The 21,622-nt window shown below is 41.2% G+C and overlaps 4 protein-coding genes and 1 long non-coding RNA gene across 9 annotated transcripts in view; 3 read left to right on the forward strand and 2 right to left on the reverse strand.

The window, feature by feature from the left end:
* The window catches only part of dip2a (DIP2 acetate--CoA ligase A), a 38,220-nt gene extending 27,251 nt beyond the window's left edge, over positions 1-10,969 (reverse strand). For 2 of the 3 annotated variants that reach the window (XM_085921252.1, XM_085921251.1), the window contains exon 1: positions 10,341-10,969. In XM_085921252.1, the coding sequence (XP_085777378.1) occupies positions 10,341-10,464 (124 nt within the window). In that variant the 5' untranslated portion in view covers positions 10,465-10,969. The remainder of the gene's footprint in view (positions 1-10,340) is intronic. The other variant, XM_085921253.1, reaches the window with a different exon arrangement.
* Positions 10,805-12,084, forward strand: LOC147051005 (uncharacterized). Of its 2 annotated transcripts, XR_015067325.1 has the most exons (5): positions 10,805-10,819; positions 11,314-11,412; positions 11,486-11,529; positions 11,596-11,959; positions 12,031-12,084. It is a non-coding gene; the product is annotated as an uncharacterized LOC147051005 (long non-coding RNA). The 2 variants fall into 2 exon arrangements; XR_015067324.1 differs by lacking the exon at positions 10,805-10,819 and having other exon boundaries at positions 11,300-11,412.
* A 179-nt stretch (positions 12,085-12,263) lies between these two features.
* Positions 12,264-15,069, forward strand: LOC147051006 (uncharacterized). The gene is made up of 2 exons (XM_085921254.1): positions 12,264-12,564; positions 12,884-15,069. Exons 1-2 carry the CDS (start codon positions 12,450-12,452, stop codon positions 14,899-14,901), a joined length of 2,133 nt encoding a protein of 710 aa, XP_085777380.1. The 5' UTR covers positions 12,264-12,449; the 3' UTR covers positions 14,902-15,069.
* Positions 15,070-15,507: 438 nt separating this feature from the next.
* LOC147051007 (uncharacterized) lies at positions 15,508-17,280 on the forward strand. The gene is made up of 2 exons (XM_085921261.1): positions 15,508-15,706; positions 16,161-17,280. The coding sequence occupies exons 1-2, from the start codon at positions 15,601-15,603 to the stop codon at positions 17,042-17,044; spliced, it is 990 nt and encodes a 329-aa protein (XP_085777387.1). The 5' UTR covers positions 15,508-15,600; the 3' UTR covers positions 17,045-17,280.
* A 137-nt stretch (positions 17,281-17,417) lies between these two features.
* Positions 17,418-21,016, reverse strand: LOC147051008 (CASP8 and FADD-like apoptosis regulator). 2 transcript variants are annotated; one of them, XM_085921259.1, is made up of 8 exons: positions 20,496-21,016; positions 20,066-20,421; positions 19,876-19,969; positions 19,634-19,769; positions 19,269-19,312; positions 18,959-19,037; positions 18,160-18,682; positions 17,418-18,069 (listed from the first exon to the last, which is right to left on the reverse strand). In XM_085921259.1, exons 1-8 carry the CDS (start codon positions 20,523-20,525, stop codon positions 17,943-17,945), a joined length of 1,389 nt encoding a protein of 462 aa, XP_085777385.1. In that variant the 5' UTR covers positions 20,526-21,016; the 3' UTR covers positions 17,418-17,942. The 2 variants fall into 2 exon arrangements, with proteins under 2 accessions (XP_085777385.1, XP_085777386.1); XM_085921260.1 differs by having other exon boundaries at positions 20,066-20,414; positions 20,496-21,015.
* Positions 21,017-21,622: the final 606 nt, after the last annotated feature.

Below are 21,622 nucleotides of genomic sequence, written 5' to 3' on the forward strand. Positions count from 1 at the left end.
CCACAATCTACACATGTACAGTGTGCTGTAGGTGTGGAGGGGGGGTGGGCTTGTTTCTCTAAAACCATCAGCCAGCAGGGACTCCAGATAACAATGTAGGTTGTGTTTGTTTTGTGAACCTGCAAAGCCGGTTGTGTGTTTGTTCTGGAGCCCCCCCCCCCCCCTCTCTCCTGCATCTCCCCCTCAACGAGCAAAGTGGGACCACAGGATCTCGCTGTTGAATCAGCGTTCCCTTCATGGAGGACTTCATATCACATATCCACATATACATGCTGTGGCTTTCCCTTCTTTTCAGTTGATAACGTAAATAATAGCAGATATGAGTGACCTAATTTAAATAACAAAGACGGATTGAACCTACTTTCTAATCCTGAGCCCCTAATCTAAATTGATTCTCTAGATTACAGTATATACATAACCTAAATAGCATGCATCTTACTTAACAAATCCCTTTCAAACCAGAATTGTTGTCACTCAGTTGGTATTATCGCCTTCCCAATACACGGTTAATGTCCGATGACACACTGTAACTATCGTTCGATAAGGATTAATATTGTCGGCATGCACACTTTACTTTAACCCTAACCCTAACCCAGTCTAGCATTTTCAACAGTAACTGCGATTGTATATAAAAAAGTGCAATATTATCCATATGTCACTCAATTCATAGAGTGGTTGCCAGCCAATCACATGGCACATATTGGTGTTCAAAGCTTTGATGTAGATTTTCTTTAAATGACCTGATCGTGTTCATCCAGTGTCAAATCACTGCTCAGTACTAAGAGTCCTGATAAAGACGGAGAAATTAAGTTGACCCGGTATTTTCCACCTTGGTAAATAGACTCCACGCCATACCGGGGTTGGGATGACACTTAGGTGCAAAGGGAATTCTGTAATCCTGGGGCATTGGTGTGAAATTTAACGCCTGACACTCATTTCTTCTGTCTTGTCGTGTTGGAAACAACTGAAAGACATTTTTAATGCGGCCAAACATTTAGGTATTTGCCAGTGACGGTGTTTCTAAGTGGAGAGCTATTGTCGTGTCATTTATTGAGCACAACAGGAAATGTGAATAGGCAGAAGGCAGGAAGAACATTGGGGGGGGGGGGGCGGGTGACGTTGGAAGGAAAAAAGTCGAGGGAAACGAGGAGCACTGGGACACAATGCTAAAGCAACAAACACTCAGTTCCCATCTATATTGCAGGGAATCACTTAGAGAGAAAAAAAGAAATTGGAAAATAACACAAATATTTCCTTGTACGGTGACTGCGCACAGTGATGTTACACGGTCGAGAGAGAAAAAACAAAACAAAAAAAAAACTCATCTGGCGGCCATATCGTTGGCTGCGAGTCGAGGTCAGAGACATGTTGGATGACATCAGAGTCAAAGCAGGCTGGCGATCTGCCATGTTTGACTACACACTAATTGACGAGAAACAGTTTTCCTTTTTTTTTTACTGTAAATTAGGCTTAGTTCAATATTTCCAGGACAGCTTTTAATAACTCCCAGAATAACCACTTTGTAATGAATGTTACAGTAAAAAAAAAAGTCCTGCTATTGTGGAACGCAAAGGTGTCATCTCCCATCTTTTACAGCGTTGATACGACTAACAATGGCAGATACCGTTGATCCTAATGATAACATTGTTCCATTAATCTTTCCCCTCAAAGTTAATCATGGGCTCATCTGCTTGATACACAAGCTGCTAATGGATGTCATGAAGCCAGCCAGAGACCTTGTGGACCCTTAACTTTGCTTCATTGGTGGTATTGCCAAAGCTAGAGACATCCATCTCTAGAAGATTATGCGCCCCCAGTGTCCTGCAGTACACCCACTATGACCTAGCATCAGGCTTAGAGATCTAATTGTGTAAGCGAGCCATAAAAGGTCAGCCTTAGGCCAAAAGCTCTTTTTTTTTTTTTTTGAAGCCACCTGAGTGCTGTTAAATAGTCCCGCGGCTCTTTTCGGGTTACAGCTGACCTTAGCACGTGGACGCGGGCAGCGAGACACAAAGCGAACATCTGAAGCTGCTGAACCAAATGACTGCAACGTGACTGCAACTGGATAAATCCACAATATTAAGAACACCTGCAAATGTATCTAACGAATAGCTCAGAGTATGGAGAGAATAAAAAAAAAAAAAAGATCGGATTTATATTTGATAGGAAAACATCCCCATCTCGAAAAGGGTCCAGCATCCAGTAGTCGGAAATAGCAACCCACAAAGAGCCGAGGTTTGATCGTTTAGTAGCGGAACGGGTCTGAGAACGCTGTTTATTGTATTTCGGTTACCTCGCGACAATCGCCACCTGCAATATGACTTCAAGTCGATTACAGATTACAAATGGTCTGAATGATTAGTTAATCAGTGACTAATCCCCATCCTGTTTCTAAAACTGCTGTGTCAGATGAGAATCACTAAAAATGACATCATCACAAATAACGTCACCAAACTCTCACGTGCACGTTCACATTCATTTTAAAAGTGAGTTATAGGTCGCCAGCGTTACTTGAGGATCAACTTTCTCGTCTTTTCACCTTTAGCACTGTACCTGAGCTGACACTGAGACTTTACCAGGCCTATCCCATAGCGGTCGTAGCCCAAAGGCTGCTTCTCTTCTTCGAAGGTATGTTGACGATGAAATGTTTACAGGACAAAGACCTTCAAACGGGAACGTTACATACAAATATTTACTGGTATGATTGACCATGGTACATTTGGATATGAAATTTAGAAATCTTCAACACAACTTAAAATACAACTTTAGTAATTACAATGCATCACAGGCTCAGATATGAGGTGAGTTCAGGTAAGTGTTGGCTGTCAGCATAAGAAATATTTGAAACAATACTCGAGTAACATCTGCAGCGTAAAAAAACAAAACAAAAAAAAAGCAAGCAGGAATGTACCTCTAGGGCAACCAACATTTCCTGCAGCTCAATAAGTCTTGATGGAGTACTTTGCAGCTTCGGGACCTGTATGAGCACTGTTGTGGAGAGTTATTACAACATGCAAATACACAAGTCACAGCTGTCAAACGGACAATAACCTGCCACAAGTGCGTCTGCTGCAGAAGATATTTAAAGCTCCGCAACGATTAATATTTCAAAAATAATGCCTATGAGTCGGCAAATATTCCCAGGCATTTCCATAAACTGACAATTCTACGCGTGGACACAAAACACAGTGTGGACTTTCTATTTATTTATTTTCAGCATGATGCCTCATAGCCTATTTGTGTGCCACCTATGGAGTCACCAAAATTCCATATAGGGAAAAAAGACTGCAAATGTGATCGACTGGTCAGTTGCAATGTCTGCTTTTGCACTTATCCTGTCACTCACCAGCCAAACGCTGCAGTCTCAATTTAATTAACAGGCTTCAACCAGGAAGTAGAGTTATGCGTGCGTTTGGGCGGTCGATGCGTATGATCACACCAACACATACAGCATGTGCAGCCGAGCGGTGCCAAAGAACACAAAGCTGAGTATGGGGTCCATGATGATGCTTTAAGCAGACAGAGGAAGCTATACATTAGAAGCACAAATAATATTGCCATATACGTTCGTTAAGTCATTAAATAAGGACTAGGGCTTGACGACTTGAATCTGATCTCATTTTGTTCGGAACTTTGTGCGTTCTAATAGATGAGCAAAAACAGCCTTGTACAAAATCTGGAAGTTGCCTGGTTTGCAAGATGAAAAATTTGCAGGATTGGGTTCGATTTTATAATTCTGCCCAGCCCCCAACAATCACATGCCTTCCCAATGTTGGTTGAATATTTAAGGGGCTGCTCTGGGGGAAAAGGACACTGCAAAGAATGAGCAAGGGATTCAACAGCTGAACTCAAAGCCAAAGAATGGCTCACAGACATGTTACGGGAACGGGGCCATGCGAGTGAGAGCTGGCACATCTATGTCAAGAATGTTGGCAGTCTGAGCATGAAGGTGTTGTCGCACGTGTTTGTTTTAGATGACATGATGACCCTTTAACACTGTGTAACGTTTTCTCACAGGGTGCTCAGGATTGCATAGGTAAATTATAATTCTGACCTGCCCAATCTGCTAAAAAAAAAAATGCCAAAGATGACTGTAGGTTCTATATTTGGGATTTCAAAAAAAAAAAAAAAAAATGTCACTAGATCACTTAAAAATATGGAGGCGCAAATCATCCCCTAGTCTTAACAAGCAGACCACACGAAACAAATATTTTTTTTATGTTCAGCAAGGACATATGTAGTTCATTACAGATTATCAGTGTCTGGATAACCCACGTGATCTTTGCCACATGGCTATGACCTCACCATGTATGAAGAGGACCAAGCGTGCAAGCAGCATTTGTTCATGTTCATCCGTCAGATGCCATTTTAGGGAAAGGTTCACCTGTTCTCAGACTCTAACGCCTTGACAACCACTTACCTCTTTCTGAACTCCTTATCAGTAAAACATGTGTTCCACTGGAAGTGCCAGAGAAAACATACTTGAACAGGGATTTGGCACCACACAGGATTCATAGTAGGAGCCAGGGAAGGACTAGAGGAAATCTCTTTCTCGGCTCCAAATGATACTAGGTGTATTGTGTATTGAGTTGATCATAATTCAGAGAACTAAACTATGATGTTTTCTCAAATTTAGAGAAAAAAAAAGCCTTAAATAAGCAATAGGGGAAAACCGCCAAGGGATATTGCATAAAATGTAGATAATTGTAGTGAGGGTTAATGTTTAACCAGGAAGCTGGACTGTTGACTCTGATTGATACTTAATGGCAGCTATATATGCTGTATGACGGAGTTGGCATTTTTTTTTAAACCTCATTTGGTTTTAAAAAAAATCAGGCCCAAGCCTCATTGCAATATTTTGTGCAGTTAAGAGGTTAAATGTAAATTCAAACTTTTTTTTTCCAGTGGGGTCCTGACTTGCCTTGACGTGTAGCATACTAGAAAGTCTCAGGAGACAAGGAGGAGTTCAGATAAGCACACTTTTCCTGGGTTATAAAACATCAGTTTTATATCTTTAAAAGGGCCGACGATCACACACACACACAAAAAAATCTATTCTTTCACTCCCACATTCTACTGGGAGACCTAAAGCCATGAGGTAAGGGGGAGTGGAATAAGTTGGCCATAATTTGTTCTTCGAAAATACTGAGCTAGCCTAGTTTGAACTATTTGCCTGAGTGTGCCGTGTGTCGTTTTGCCTTCCAGCAGCGCTTGGGCTTTGGAAGCCCCTTTCCTCACGCTTTAGGTGACAGCTCCAATCACATTCCGTACATTTTTGAGCTCTGTTTATTTTCCACCACGGTTGCTCACAATACGGCCCGCTGCACTCCGAGAGGCCCTCGCTCGCCTTTGATCAGCACGTCACACCTGAGTAACTTGGACATAGCAACAATGAGCGAGGCAAAAAAAAGAAAAATAAGAATCTCTTTATTCTTATTTTTCATTGGACATCAAATATACACTTTTGTCTTTTGTTGAGATATTCACTGTGTAACTAAAATAGCTGCAGGGATGCAAACACTCAATTTCTAACAACAACAAAAAGTGGACATGTGGCTTTTCAGATTGAGGTCATGGTCCTGAGATGTTATGCACGCCGACACTTGTCGCGGCTGCCTGCTAAAGGTCCACAGAGGCTAATTAACTGTTGTTAATGTACAATCACACGCTCTCTGGAATTAATTACCGTATTGGCCCGAATATAAGACGACCCCGAATGTAAGACAACCTCCCTTTTTCAGTTTTATTTTAATGAAAAAAAACCTCATCTTATATTAGGGCCAATACGGTAATAAAAACACTGACGCTTTCAATTAAACATTGATAAACTGCTAGTCAAAACGGATTTTAGTTCAGATTCATCACCCCTTCTGTATTATAAAATGCCATAAGGATCCACTGAGGGTTAAGAATTGATTCTTGAAGGACTTACAAGAATTAGATCATGTAAGTTAAGTAACAGCACATAGTTGGTTTGCTGAATTTCCTTGCAAATGAAAGTGTGATTCACCAAACGTCACTAAGTGTGAAAGGCAAGGATGACATTGTCTGCGTCTGAAAGCAGAAATATGAGATGTGAACAGCTCAGCACCAACAGTTGCTGATGGGAGGACAAAGTCATTGTGACCATTTTTTGCCTACAGAGGAAGTATCAGATCCAGGAAGTCAACTGTGTGTAAAGATATTCCACACAAAGCCCAAACTAAGTTGTCAAGTTTGACATCTACAAGGCCTCAACGCTCATGTACTGGCGCGAGTGATGATTAAAAAAAATAATAATAATCGTCAGACACTCAAAATTAAGTGACTCCGGCTTAGGTGCTTATTGTGTAGAAACTAATTGTCCCTATCTGAGAATATTTTTATATGTCAGTAAATGTTGGCATCAGGCAATTAATTATTTGTTTATGTAATGTGTGAAAGCTGTCGATGACAGGAGCAGAGAAGGACCAGATTGAGTTTTGCTGCTGATGGAAAAAGGGGGGGGGGGGGTAGAACATAGACACCATCCAATTTCCATGCTACTCTCAACCAGATGGACACAGGGAGGGGTCAGGGATCAAAGACGTGGACTCAGCTATGTAACGGGACAGCGGGGAGTTAGCCGAGGCCAAAACAAAAAGCCACGCCGATGACAAAGGATTGTGATTTTGATGTCCTTGAGAGGGAGAACGTTGGGTGTTTAGTCAGCATCTCTCACATCAAGGACAAACACAGTGTCATCACTGGCAGAAGACCAGGTGCAGTACCTGGCAGCTTGGTCAACTAAAAATATGACAAACCTGAAAAGTCGCTGTAGAGTTTCTCTGTTTTTAAGCAGCTCATGTGGAGCGTGACTAAAAACCTGATGGTTGCTGGAAAGCTCATGCTTGTGGAGCAGGAAGAACAGAATGGTGGCCCGGCTGGAGACTGGCAAGTGTTCCTTTGTCAGAACGTTTGCTTTTAAAAAACAAAAGGATAGAAAATACAGTCGTATTCTTTTATAAATTTCAATGTGCAACAAAGCACAAATTATTTTAATTTCAAACAAATTTGATGTGCATTTGCAAGTATGGAAATTTACTCAGAAGACAACTGCCCCCAGATGATTACCTTCTGTATCTTTCTAAAGTCTCTATGCTTGATTAAAAACTAAAGTGAAACAAAGAGTATTATTGTGAAGGGCTAAAAATAACATGCGTCATTCTCTCTAAGCAGTAGGAGAAAAAAAAGCAAAGCATACAAAGCGTACAGCCCAAGAATTTGAAGTTGTGCTCTGCTCAGAGGCACACCCTTGAAATATGCATCAGTCTCCAGTAACACTCACCACTGTTACAGACACAATGGCATTTGCCAACTGGACTTCAAGGCAGCAAAAGGAGAACGCTCACTCCAGGGCTCAACATTCTTTCCCTCTTGGATCCCTGGATGTTATCCCGCTAACAAGTAGCAGCGAAAATCTTTCATGCTCTCGAAACTTTGAATGGAGATTCATCACATGCTTGAATTAGCTCATTAATAGGATGAATTCTGAAGCGGGTCCTAGACGTCATATTATGATATTGCCTCGACCTCCATTCAAATTTTGAGTGTCAAAGTCATGCCATTAGGACCCCTGAGAAGTTTCAAACTGAGGAAAAAAAAATGGTATTATAAAAATAGTTTGTGATCAGAGGGGTGCGGCAAACCAACAGAAATGGGAAGATACCATTTAAGGAATGAGCGAGGGAGAGGCTATGAATTTCCCAACAGACAAGACAAACCTCCTCCTTCATCCCAGCAGGAGATAATGGGGTTCATCCGTCTTCTTGCCCTCTTTTCCACCCCGGTTTTTGGATCACTCATCCACATCAGCCACTATGGTCAACGATTTGGTCATTTTAGTGACGGCCAATCAAAAGTAGAGCAGTAACTCGTGGCCGTTAAGCTTCAAATGATTTGTACTTTTTTGCCAAATCATTTCAATGGGCCAGTCCAATAGCGGAGGTTTACTGAAAGTTGTGGACATAGATTAGATAGATTGATCCAATTTACAATCAGGGTGGTCATTTAGTCATTTTGCAAAACATAACAGCTAGCCTGCAAGCTAACTGCAGCGTTATCATGGAGGCCATTCAAAGTTCCATATTTTCTAAATGCCCCTTTAATAGCAATCAGGATAAATAACAGAGATCAACTGGTGCGATACAGCCTATAAAACTCAAAAGAACACTGGAAAATGACATTTAATGCCCACCACTGTATTTCATCAACCCATTGAGAGAGCACAGATTGTTTATTTCACACATCGGCAGGTCTCGCCTGCTGACGCTGAAATATTATCGAGCGAAACTGCCGAATGGGTTCAGCCCCGCCGCTGCGGCTGCTTCCGCCGTTAGACTGCTTAGCAAAACATATGAGACACATTCATTCCGCCACATGAATAATACAGCGTTCCTGCGCCTGTTACAAAGGTTAGCCGCACACACTCGGGCATACTAAACAGACGCAACGCTACACGTCAAACGTCCCTGTGAGAGGCGCTCATTGACAAGGCCGGGAAATCAATGAGCTGCTTTCTGACACAACGCTGTCTATTCCACGTGACGGTGAAGCGTAGCAACGAGAGGAGAATGGGCAGAGGGAAGTCGGAGCTCGAGTAAGGCAGGATGTGTCATGCGGAGAGCAGGAAGAGGAAGCTAGACAGATATAGATTTTGCTAGGCACTCATGGGTTCCATTTGCGGCCTCTGTGGCACCTCTTGTAGTTTGTGTTTTGTTTGACTATTAGTAAACTGTTCGCTTGTTTGAAAAAATGGTGAATGACAGTTAAGAATGGCAACGTTATTTTCAGTAAGGTAAGCAGAGCTGCATGGAGGATTGTCCAATTCCTCAACCAGCAATAACTTTGCAGCGTAGGCTTCTGATAAGCTGCATTTACAGTGTCATTTGATTTCAATGAATGCAACAATTCTGCTTTTTGACATTTTTATGGGGATTTTGCTTTTAATGTCCCACAAGAAGGGTAACAAGACTTTTTTGTATTATTTTTTATTTATTTAACAAATCAATTTACTGTATTTCTTTTGATAGCTTTGGTTGAATGGTACAGCATTACAGTTCTGAGATTTGGGGTTTAAATCTCACCTTTGGCCATTCTGTGTTTTCTCATGGTTCCATGGCTTCCTCCCACTTCTCCAAAATCATGCATGTTGTTGTTTTTTGGATGTGGAGAGTTTGAATGGTTGTATGTCTCAGTGTGGTGAACTAGTGGTTGCCATGTTTGCCTTACAGTTCTGGGGGTTCACTTCGTGGCTCTGAAGAGACTTTAGAACTTTAGCCACTGGACACATGGAAGCTATAATTTAAGTGAGGACCCAGTGTGTGTGTGAGTGGTAGGGAGAGAGCATAGTGTTTGAAAAACTATAATGGACAAGAACAATATTTTCAAAGCCTTTGTGATAATACAAAGCCTGAGTCAACCTTTATCTTTGTTGTCTTGAAGTTAGTTAGCTGCCGTTTGTCTAAATAAGACCCACATGGACAGACATGCCTGCTTGCAAGAACATAGGAGCAGCAATCACGGGCTGTGTCGACCCAGACGTTCCACTAACGTACCCCGACAAAAACTTTACAACAGCCATGTGACTGAGTCTATTGTACATTGCCCATTCCCAACCACTTTGTTTATTGATATAGGTCAGCAACATCAAGTGATGAAACAATTAGGTGCAAACAATTTCTAAGAAATTTTAGTTTGATCACATGCCTTGGGCTTTTTATGATGTAACTTACGTGCACCTTGGCTCAATAAAAGTTTGGAAACACTTTTGAGCGTGTCAAGCATTTCAGCTTTGGGAACTGTCACGCGATATATGAAATCAGCGATTCCCAACCTTTTAAAATTCATTGATTAGTTGTAAAATAATGACATACTTATCATCTATGATAGTGACGTAAACTTGACAGCAGAACAATTAAATGCCCAATTGCATTTCAACTGGACGTGTTACAGTATTCATCATTATTTAAGTCATTTCAGTACTAATACTTGGTGACATTTCAGTTTTTACAGTGTGCCGTGAGCTTTGTATTCAATAAAATACGCACCAACAAATAAATGTTGGGTAACCAACTTAAGATCATCAGGTAGGGGGGGGGGGGGGGATAATCCATTATCTTTAACACAAAAAGAATGTACAGTAACATTTGTTCATCAATCATGCATCAGAGATGTTCTTCCATGAGATGGCTGGAGGTATACAGAATTGACCTGTCTACCCACATTTTGTGACATTTATATGGCGCGGTGTGCAGTGATCTTGCAGTATTTGCAAATTGACATTGAAAAGAAAAATATATATATGACAGCGATCGACTTACCTTCAGACAGCTCCAACTCCAGCTCGGCCAACTTAGCGCGGACCTCCGCCGGGAGTGTCATTGCGACAGCCGGCGTGGGCTCCAGAGTCACGGTCAGCATCCCGGTAGAGGTTCTCTCGGCCATCCCGGCCCAAGAAAAAAAAAAAAAAAAAAGCACAAATATATCCACCGGCTTGCTTTCTAGAGAGAGATATATAATACAGCCAAGATCCTCCAGGAAAATACAGTTTCGGTCACCGGTGTGGTGAAAAAACAGGGTGCGTCTCGGAAGTAGCAGCGGACAGATGTGGAGGAAATCTCCGGCAGCGTCATGACATGGATCGGCTCGCCGTGACGCTCGCCCTCGCGTGACAGCTCCGTGTTGCCATTGAACGCATCGGAGGTAACAATCGTCTGGTGGTGGTTGCGAGGTTGCTGTCTTTCCCCCCGCGGCGCCACGGACTGCGTCACGCAGTGACGGCTGCCTCACTTCAACTGTGGTGAGAACTCATTCAACTCAAGGTTCGGCTCGCCTACTGCGCAGCCGCTTTTGGATCTTAGCAACAGTAAGCACCTGCTTCAAACTGGTGGGACGTCATTGCCCCCTGCAAGATCGCTTTGGGAACTGCACAAATATGGAATCTGATCTCCAAGTTGAACACACACTTAAAGACTAGAGGGGATCACAATTTATCATCGGTGCGACTTTGGAGCACGCACTTCATAACCAGATCATGACATATGAACAAAATCAACACATGTCTCTCTTTTATTGAACGTATACAAGATTTGACCTTCTATATGCATATACAGGTTTCTTGCATGGTTGTTTTGACTGCAAGGGGATGTGTTTGTTCATTCCTACGCTGAGAAAAAGTCAATTGTCCTAATTTTGAACGGCATCACGCTTGCACACCTGCGGAATGCAATTATGAAAAGCAGCTTTGTGATTGGTGGAGAGGACAGTGCCTAAATTGAACCCGTGTGTTAAAAGCATCAGCAACAGCCACACGCAAGAACAAGCCCAAGTCACAAAGGAGGCACGACCCAGACAGCAAACACATTCACCAATGGCGAGTGACTTGTGTGTGAGGTAATTGTCCCCCCCCCCATTTACTGACTTGATCTATGCTGATATTTTGCTCTGTGGCATTTTGTTTCTCCAGGGTGCTTGTATTCTGGCTGATATCCTTTGGACACCACGCTATGGGTAAGTAAGTTCCTGTTAATATGTGTGCCTTGAGAACAGCTGTAACTTTATTTCCATCCTTTTTAGGAGGTGGTCCTCACCATAGAAGTTATGCTCGTCCTAGAAGCCAGGAGACTAGTTGGGATCCGCAGCAATATAGTCCACTTCAGTCACAGTTTTTTGTTCCTCCTCAAATCCAGCAGCATAGTGCAAGTTCCCCTCAGGATGGTGCGGTTCTTGGTTCTAATGGAGTGTTGTTTCCCCAAATGGAAACTATTTGCCCAATCTGTCCTCCTTGCCGTAAGCCACGCCCTTGCCCTTTACCTGACTCTTGTCCTCCTCCATACTGTAAGCGTGGCTATCGTCCTTGCCCTTGCTCGCCATCTTGCTGTAACCGCAGCCGTAAGTGTCGCCCCTGGCAACCTTGGTAGGCTCCTCTCTGTCTGAGCAGGTAAGATGAGCTGTAGTAAATGTGTCCACTTTTTCAATGGTCTAAATTTAGTTACCTTTTATTGTCTCCAGGTTGACCATTGGTGTGCACTTTTTGGCAGTAATTATTAAAGCCCTGAAATTTAATTGATTTTTGTCTTTCTTTGCTTGCTGGAACACTTAAATGGCACAAAAGATGGAGTTGGAATGATTTAAAAAAAAAAAAAGGTGCAATTATACATCCTCGCCTGCGGGTGGCAATAACTCTCTGAATTTCACCAAGTGTCTACCGGAAGTAAATATTTCCCTTTTCCGCTTGTCTTCAATGAAGACCAGGAAAGAACTACGAAGACGCCGCTGTCTTCAAGCTCGCGTTCATATTCCCTTTTCTTTACATATGTTTGCTTAGTACAAGAAACTGAATAATTATTGATAGTGCTTTGTGGCTGCTCGTGGAATTTCGCGACAGATCTGAGATCAAATGAAAGTCGAGCGTTGTGGTTGTGTGAAAAATGTGTGCAAAAAGTGTGAAGAAAGATTTCGAGGAAGAACTGGATGGAACTAAAGACGAGAAGCGACATGCGGATGCTATTTTCAATGAAGCTCAAACTGTGTCACACAGGCCAGGTTTGTTTGCTTTTCAATTTCAGTCTTTCATTTTTCTTTCTCCATCATTGTCAATCTTCACAAATATTTGCAGCATGGTAATCAACATAACTTTCTGCTCGATTCCAGTTGAACAGTTTTCTATGATTGACCGGTGACAGCGCAGTTCTTGTTCCTGGCCAAAATGATTGCCCCGCCCCCTTGCTACTATCAGATAATGCATTCCTTAATTTAGAAAATTCTTCAAAACTTCAATTCACAGCACATGGTTTTATTCCAAAACTGTCTGCTTGCAAATTCAAATCATTTGTCATCTTGTTTCCTGCTGGTGTCTGAAAAGATGTTCATCCTGAGCAGCAAGAGTTGAACTCCAATGTCGAGCAGGAGGATCCAGGGCCGCCCAGCGTTAAAGAAGAGCAGAGTCCTCTCATTAAAGAGGAAGAGGAAGAACACAGCATCAGTGTGGAGGAAGAGAACATTGATGAGGACCTTGTCACCAAATTGACACTGACTGGTGACCATGTGAAAAGTGAAGATGATGATTATGAAGAAGATGAAGACCGCCGTGGAATATCCAAAGCAGACGCCCTCCTTTCTCCTAACGGTGACAGTTCAAGGTCTGATACCGATCACGATGAACATTCTCAAGGTGATTTGACATGCACCACTAACAAGAAACCATGCAGATGTTTTCATTGCGACAAAACCTTTTTCAACAAGTCCAATCTAAAAAGACACATGAGGGAACACACTGCGGAGAAACCTTTTGCCTGTTCAGTCTGCGATAAAACCTTCAAGCAGAAAGGACATTTGGAGAAACATACAAAAATGCACACTGTGGAGAAAAACTTTACCTGCTTAGTTTGTGGTAAAAGATTCTCTTTAAAGGGAAACTTGGTACGACACTCAAGAACACACACTGTGACACATTTGGGAACACAAAAAAGAACACACACTGTGGACGATTCTTTTGCTTGCTCAGTTTGTGGTCAAATTTTTGCCCGAAAAACAAGTTTATTGAGACACATAAGAACACACACCGGGGAAAGACCTTTTTCCTGCTCTGTTTGCGGTAAATGCTTCACAATGAATTCCGATTTAACGAGACACAGAAAAACCCACACAGGAGCAAAACCGTTTGCCTGCTCTGTTTGCGGGAAAAGATACACTTGGAATAAAGATTTAATAAGGCACACAAGAACACATACTGGGGAGAAACCTTTTGCCTGCACAGTTTGTCGTAAAAGTTTCTCTATGAAGATTGATTTAATACAACACTCAAAAACACACACTGGAGAGAAACCTTTTGCCTGCTTAGTTTGTGGAAAAAGATTCACGATGAAGTCTGATTTAATAAGGCACAAAAGAACACACTCTAGGAAAAAAACCTCGATGGGTTCAGTTTGCAGCATGAATTCTGAAATGAAAGCGCTCTGTCCTGAGAAAGAGGGAAACAAAAATTCCCACGTAAAGGAGAAGTCAGAGCCTGCAAACATTCAAGAGGAGACTGACAAGCCACCCTACATTAAAGAGGAAGAAGAGGAGGATGATATCAGCAAGTTGCTAATTACCGTTGTCCCTTTGAAGAGCGAAGGTGACGAAGACAGTGGTCAAAGTGAGGAGAACAAAGAGTCAGAGACTCCGGGCTGCAGTTCAGGTCAACACGTTACAAGAGAAGGTGATGGAGATCATGGTGGTGGATCACAAGCAAACAACCACCTGGCTCCGCTGTCAGAGAGTGACGACATAACGTCACGCTCCTCTGACACTGATGATGACAAACATACCAAAAGTCACGGCGACACCAAACGCTCCAAATGTTCTCAGTGTGACAAAACCTTTGCCACCAAATCAACGTTGAAAAGACACATGAGAACACACACTGGGGAGAAACCTTTTGCCTGTGCATTTTGTGGTAAAAGATTTACTGGCAAGACAAATTTAATAACACACACAAGTAAGCATACTGGGGAGAAACCTTTTGCTTGCTCAGTTTGTGATGAAAGATTTACTTATAAGGAACAATTAGGAAGACACGCTATAACACATACTGGAGAGAAACCTTTTGCTTGTTCTGTTTGTGGCAAAATATTCACGTGGAAGGTCGATTTTAGAAGGCACACAAGAGCACACACTGGTGAGAGACCTTTTGCCTGCTCGGTTTGCGATAAAACATTCTCGAGGAAGTCGAGTTTAATAAGACACACAAGAACACACACTGGGGAGAGACCTTTTGCCTGCTCAGTTTGTGGTCAAAGGTTCACTCAGAAGGCACATTTAGTTACTCATACAAGTACACACTCAGGTTCTCCAAAGCGTCACCTTTTGCCTGTACTTAAATTGACCATACAGCATTAGTTGAACACATTCATACTCAGTGTGTGATCAAAGATTTTTCAAAGGTACAATTGATGAGAAATTTGTACTGTAGCTGTAAATGATCTCTAAATGTTGATCTTTGGGTCTTTATGGTACAATGGAAAAGTGGATGTTGTCCTGAATAAAATAATGTGCAACTCTTTAAAGAGTGATAGTCTTGGGTGTGGTTATATCTTCTAATTCTGTGCTCCCCCCCCCCCCCTTTTTTTTTATAATACATTTGAAGTCGATCAGTAAGAAAATATCACTAGACAACAATGGCGAGTCTCATGCTGAGTCAAGCCATAGAATAAATTGTTTTCAGGGAACTTCTAAGATAAAACATTATCATTTTAATTTTTTACTATTCTATTTTATACTATTTTACAATTTTTACTAAGCCCTTTGAGACTGCTTGTGATTTAGGGCTATACAAATAAACTTGACTTAACTTGACTTATTCGTTAATTTATCTATTAAATAAAGTATTTTTATGTGCTATAAATAAATTGTGAAAATATTAGAAATATTTTGTTTTATTTACAGATTATGAACACTCCTCCTTACCGACAGGTGGCAGTAATCCACTAAACTATAAAATTACCATCTTCCGTTTGACTCTCGGAAGTAAACAAGAGCAAATTGAACTCGTTATCTGTACACATTTGTAGCTTCAAGTAAGAAATATCAGCACTAAAAATGTGTGCTAAAGGTGTGAAAGAAGAATACGAGGAGGAACTTTGTGAAGCAAATCAACTACCGGATGCTCTTTTCAAGAAGCCTCAAATTGTAGCACACGGAGCAGGTTTGTTCTTCTTTCACTTTCACTAGTCTACTGTTAACATCATTCCTAATTGATGCGTAACACTTCATACAGATCAGTTTTTATGAGACCTAAATGTATTATGATTATTCTATGAAAGAAATAGAGACGACGGAGTATTAGTGAGTGAATGACACTCAAACATTTATTGACAAAAATGTAATTTGGAACAAGATTTCTTGGTAAAGTCGTTACTCAAAAGTAGACATTAAATCTGCACTTTAATATTATAATTGTATTCATTTTTGTTCCAAATGTTCTCTCCTTTTATTTGTCATTTTCTGAACTTTGTCCATCTTTAACTCATCTTACTTTCCACCTTTTTGACCATAGGTCCACATGCTACTGCTTCCATCATAACATGACTTGTCCGAGCAAGGATTGACTTTTCCCAACATTGTGTGTTTGTCTTTATGATGTCCCGCAAATGTCAAAGGAGATCCTCATCCTCAGCTGCAGGAATGGAGCTCCAGAGTGCTGGAGGAGGAGGAGCTGGAGCCACCTCGCATTAAAGAAGAGTGCCGTCCCATTAAAGAGGAAGAGGAGGAATGCGGGATCTGTCAAAAGGGAGAGACGATTCAAGAGTCGGAGGATGCCAATACTACCAAGTTGCCAGTGAAGCGTGAAGATGATAATGAAGGTGTGGGAGACCAATGTGGAGAAGGGTCACAAGCAGATAACCTCTTAGCTCCACTATCAGATAGTGAGGCCATAACCTCCCACTCCTCTGACACTGATGAACACACCAATGGTCCCTCTGACAACAAATATGTGACATGTTCCCAGTGTGACAAAACCTTTCCCAACAAGTCAATGCTGAAAAGACACATGAGAATACACAATGGAGAGAAACCTTTTGCCTGCTCAATTTGCGGTAAAAGGTTCACATGGAAAACAGGTATGATAAGGCACATGAGAACACACACTGGTGAGAAACCTTTCGTCTGCTCCGTTTGTGATGAAAGATTCGCTCATAAGGAGCAACTGGGAAGGCACATGACAACACACACGGGAGAAAAACATTTCACATGTTCACTTTGTGGGAAAATATTCACATGGAAGACCGGTTTGATGAGACACACAAGATCACACACTGGGGAAAGACCCTTTGCCTGCTCAGTTTGTGGTAAAACATTTAATCAGAAGACAACTTTAATAAGGCATGTAAGAACGCACACTGGGGAGAAACCTTTTGTCTGCTCAGTGTGTGGCCAAAGATTCACCCAAAAGGGAAATTTAGAAAAACACGCAAGAAGTCACACTTTGATTCTCCCCAGCGTCAACTTTTGCCTGCTCAATCTGCCGCCTGACTTTCAATAATCGTACAGGATTGGTTCGACTCAACACACAAAAACCAGTTTCATATTCACATTGTGGGAAACCACTGTGATAGACACATTGACAGCACACACAACAGTTGTAATATTCTGCTTGATGATTGATTTTTATTTTGTTTTTGTTAGTTTTATTATTTTTTCTTTGATTAATATATGGAGTATTTGTGGAATACAAGGTGGAAAAGGCTGTTTAATATTGTGTAATAAATGAAAGTACAATTCCCACTGTTTGATTGCTTCTGTATATAAATTCTCCAGAGCAGACCCCTCTGCTAAAATTGTTCAGAAATACCTGTCATGATAGTTTAAAGCCACAATAAATAGATACCACAAAGTATGACCCAAAAACAAACAAATCTTAACAATACCTTTTTAATGTATCACTTCAATATACTTCATCGAGACGAATATATATATATATTCCTACTTGACGGGGATTTGGCGCCGTCTTGTGGCATGTTCTGGTATATAAAAACATATACAATGGAAAACTCCAAGAAGGAAACCCTTCAAATGATTTGAGCTGCACTGAGTATGTGGCAAGAAAAGTGGCATACTGAATAAATAAAAGCAATTGTAATAACTGTTATGTAGGCTTATCTAGGTATCAAAGTGTCTGTGATATAAAACATATTGTTAGTTCAAGTGCAAGCTGTGAAACACAGAAAAGATACACAGAAAATGAAACAAAATAAAACATAACTGGCTTTCGATTTTTACCAGCAGGTGTCACCATTTAGCCATTGTAGTGGAATATCAAACAAAATTTTGAAAAAACTTTATGCAGTGTGACAAGAAGTGTGCGTGTGTGTGCCCGCTTCTTACATAAACCTATAACATTGCTGGTGATGATGAAATGAGAGAGTAATTATGACTTCAGTTTACAAATAAAGCTCTTTTCTCAAAGTGGTTTTCAGGTCTATGTGGTATTCCTGATCAGGATGCCTCCTGTTATGCTCAAAGATGGCTTTATTCACATCCTTGTGGAGATCAAGCACATGTCTGTTCCTGTCACAAGAACACATCAAACATTTTATTCAGCGTTATAAAATAAACAGAAAAAAAAAAAAATGGCTACTATCGGGGATGTCTCCATACCTTTCTTGGCTCCTGCCTAAGGCGTCAGTCAAAGCCCGAAGGTAAACTGAGCGGTGTTGATCTTGTTGGAGTTGTTTTTCCGAAGTCCAGGAGTGACTCCAGAGCACATCGGCAGCTGACGGCATACTATCTAAAGCCAACGCTCCGCCGCCAGCATCCGTCTCCAAGTTTTCATCATCGTGGTTCTCTCCGGCATTGTGATTCTCTCCGGCATTGGTTTCAACGGCCGCGACACTGTAGCTCTGGATGAAGAACAGTTTTGGCTTGCCGACCAGTGCTGCACACACATTCCCGGTGAAAAGACGGCGGACGTCTTTCAAAGGGAGCCCTTCGACTTGCGAGTTCGTGGCCAGGAGGTGAGTTTCAGTACCGCGGCTGATAATGCAACAAACAAAGCTGTCTCCTCTGTAGTCATGACTTCCTTGGAAAACCCCCTTAAGTGCTGAAACGGTCTCGACCAGGCCGAGCCCTTTGTGCAGGGTCACGTCGAAGTGGAGCGACTGAAACCTTTGCTTCAGCATCTCTGGAGGAAGGCCAAAACAAATCATTCACTATGGACAATTTAGAGGACAAACTGATTTACTATTTGATTATTTTACGAGCATGGTCGTGGAATGAATTCAATGACCCGTTATAAGGAACGAGAGAAGAAAGGGAAATAGCACATTTCGTGGTGGATTGGGGAATTGCAGCTAAATTGAATTATACTGCAGTACTGAGGTCCAAATTGTACTCAACGCATCATTTTCCTAAATGTAAAGTACATGGAAAGTCTGATTGTGGGTGCTTGTTGTCTCACCTCCATCATTACCGACGCAGTCTATGATGAGGCACAATCCTCTGGTATTACTGCTAAATGGATACTGATCTACTGAACTCTGGTTCCCAAAAGTAAACAGAGACATGTTTGAAATTTATCACGAGTTAAAACACAGCACCAAAAGATGGACAAAAGCCACGGGACACACCTCTTGATCAATTGATGAACATATCAGACTTTTTCCTGAATATTAATTTATCACCTTGAAAAGACTTCCAAATTTGGTGGGAATAGTTTTCCAGGTGTCCCCGATACTTTTGTCCATAAATTGTATTTGTATGATTCTTACCTGACAGGGATGGTGCACTACTTCTTCAGGAACTGGTAAGTTTACTGAAATCAGATGTAAAGAAGATCAATGACACAGTGAAAGGAGGACAGTTACTAGTACCAGTACTATTATGAATTTAGTAACAATTTTCTCAACAAAGCGTGTGAGATTTATTGTATGTTTTTTTTTTTTGTTTTTACGAGTGACGCCCCCACTACGTTTTCTTAAACTCTAAAATGACCATTCTCACTCCATTCTGTGCATTCCATCAGTGTAATCAGCCATACTGTATGACACTTAAATTGGAAATATACTTCATAAATGCAAATTGGCACAAGCATTATTGCTTTAAGAACTTTTGAGGAATTTACTGCATTACTCACCTGACATCTTGTACACCGTCAATTTTTTGGCCAGGTCAACCCTGCCAACATGTTTTAAACATTCCTCCAGAAAGTCCACTCTTCCAGGAGAAATCTTATCTTGGTGCTCTAGTTCTATAATCATGTCCAGGAAGTCCTGTGAGAGTTATGAATGTTGGGAATGAAAAGTGAGTGTTGATGAGGTGTTTGATGTGGCAACAATAAATGTCCCAGCCTAAGCAGGAATTCACAAAGGCAGTTACCGTTTTCTCACGTGGTAGCATGTTACCAAGCAGGAACTTCAAACTATTCACATCATTTTTCTCCATGTCGTCGTTTAGATGAGTCATCAATACTCTGCGAGAAGGGGCAGGACGACATGAACATATTTGACAATTATATTAAGTGGAACTTAACTTGAAACTATGAAGAGAATTATTATTATTATTTTACCTGAATCTAGGCAGAACCTCTCTGGATCTAAAAGTGCTCTCCACCTCATCTCTGTTGTACCCAAAAACCTGCCTAAGGATGTCATATCTTCTTAAATGCAGCATGAGCTCCGCCAAAAACAGTCGTCCTGTAGCAGAACTTGTGACTTTGGACTTCAGCATCTCCTTCATATGGGCTGCTGAGTGATCTGTGTCCAAAGTCTCACACAAATAGAAGACCTTCAAGCGTTCATTGTTGTCGAGAGACTCTCCGATTTGATGAATAGCACGAAGCACTTCTGCTTCACAAACAGCCATCGATGCAGGAAGTGGATTGTTGCGAGAATTTTCACGATAAGCATGCAGTAATCCTGGGAACTGACAAATCAAACTTTAGTATGTTTGGTTTGGGGTTTCTAAACTAGGAATATGAAATGACCAAAGAAACTTACTTTGAAAGTTGTAGAGTCAGTTTCCGTCATAACGAGGGGAATTTCCAGACACTAGTTATGAAAACGAAAAAGAAAAAAACGACGCGCGACTGCTTCATATACTCGGCAATAAGTTATCTCTATTTTATTGAAACTTGAGTTTCACACTACGTAGAAAGTTAGCAGCGAAGAAAGAGATGAAGGAGGGGGCGGAGAGAGAGAGAGAGAGAGAGAGAGAGAGAGAGAGAGAGAGAGAGAGAGAGAGAGAGAGAGAGAGAGAGAGAGAGAGAGAGAGAGAGAGAGAGAGAGAGAGAGAGTAAAACCTTTTAATAACCGCATCTATCGCAACAAAACGTTTGGAAACCTACAATTCCGTTTAATGGTTGCATTTGGCATGTCTCTCTTCTTTTTTCTTTTTCATGTTTCCTTTCAATGTACTTTAGTCATACTGAAACTGTTGAAAGTGATAACATACAAGAATGTACGGAAGTCAACTTCCACCAATCACGCAAAGCTACACTGATGACGTCACACTCAACGGCCGAACACTAATCCTTAACGAAATCATCGAGAAATGCTTTTTTTTTTTTTTTTTTTTTTTTTTTTTAATTGGATGAGTATCTTACAAGTATTTTACCGTGTATTGTACACGATTTGGGCTGAATTTTATGATGGATAATTGTGTCTAAAAACTTTCCCATATTGACATTGGAACTGGCCTCTCACTATAGAGTTAGATTGGTGTAAAACGTTTTGCACTTGAAAAAAAAAAAACTCGTACTTGGAAAAAATCAAATTTGAAACTGAAAATAAACGTCTTGAGCTTGAAACTTGAAAACAAAAACAAAAATATTAATGTAGAATGAGTGAAAAGAATATTTCTAAAAGTCAGTTTCACTTTAAAATGTTAGTGTTTTAAATACAATAAAGTGTTTGAAAATAAAATAAAGTGTTAAGAAATAAAATGACAAAAGGTATCGTACAAATATTGACTCCACATCGCGGATTTTCACTTATCGCGGGGGATCTTGGAACCAATTATCAGCGAAAAACAAGGGATCACTGTAATCCGACAGTCATGAACGCATCACCCTCCGCCCCTTTTGCTGAGCAAGCTCGCACGACTTCCGCTCAGGTCGACCAATCGC

The sequence above is a fragment of the Syngnathus leptorhynchus genome, chromosome 9 (genome assembly GCF_054491065.1).
Source record: "Syngnathus leptorhynchus isolate UIUO chromosome 9, UIUO_Slep, whole genome shotgun sequence".
Classification (NCBI taxonomy): domain Eukaryota; kingdom Metazoa; phylum Chordata; class Actinopteri; order Syngnathiformes; family Syngnathidae; genus Syngnathus; species Syngnathus leptorhynchus.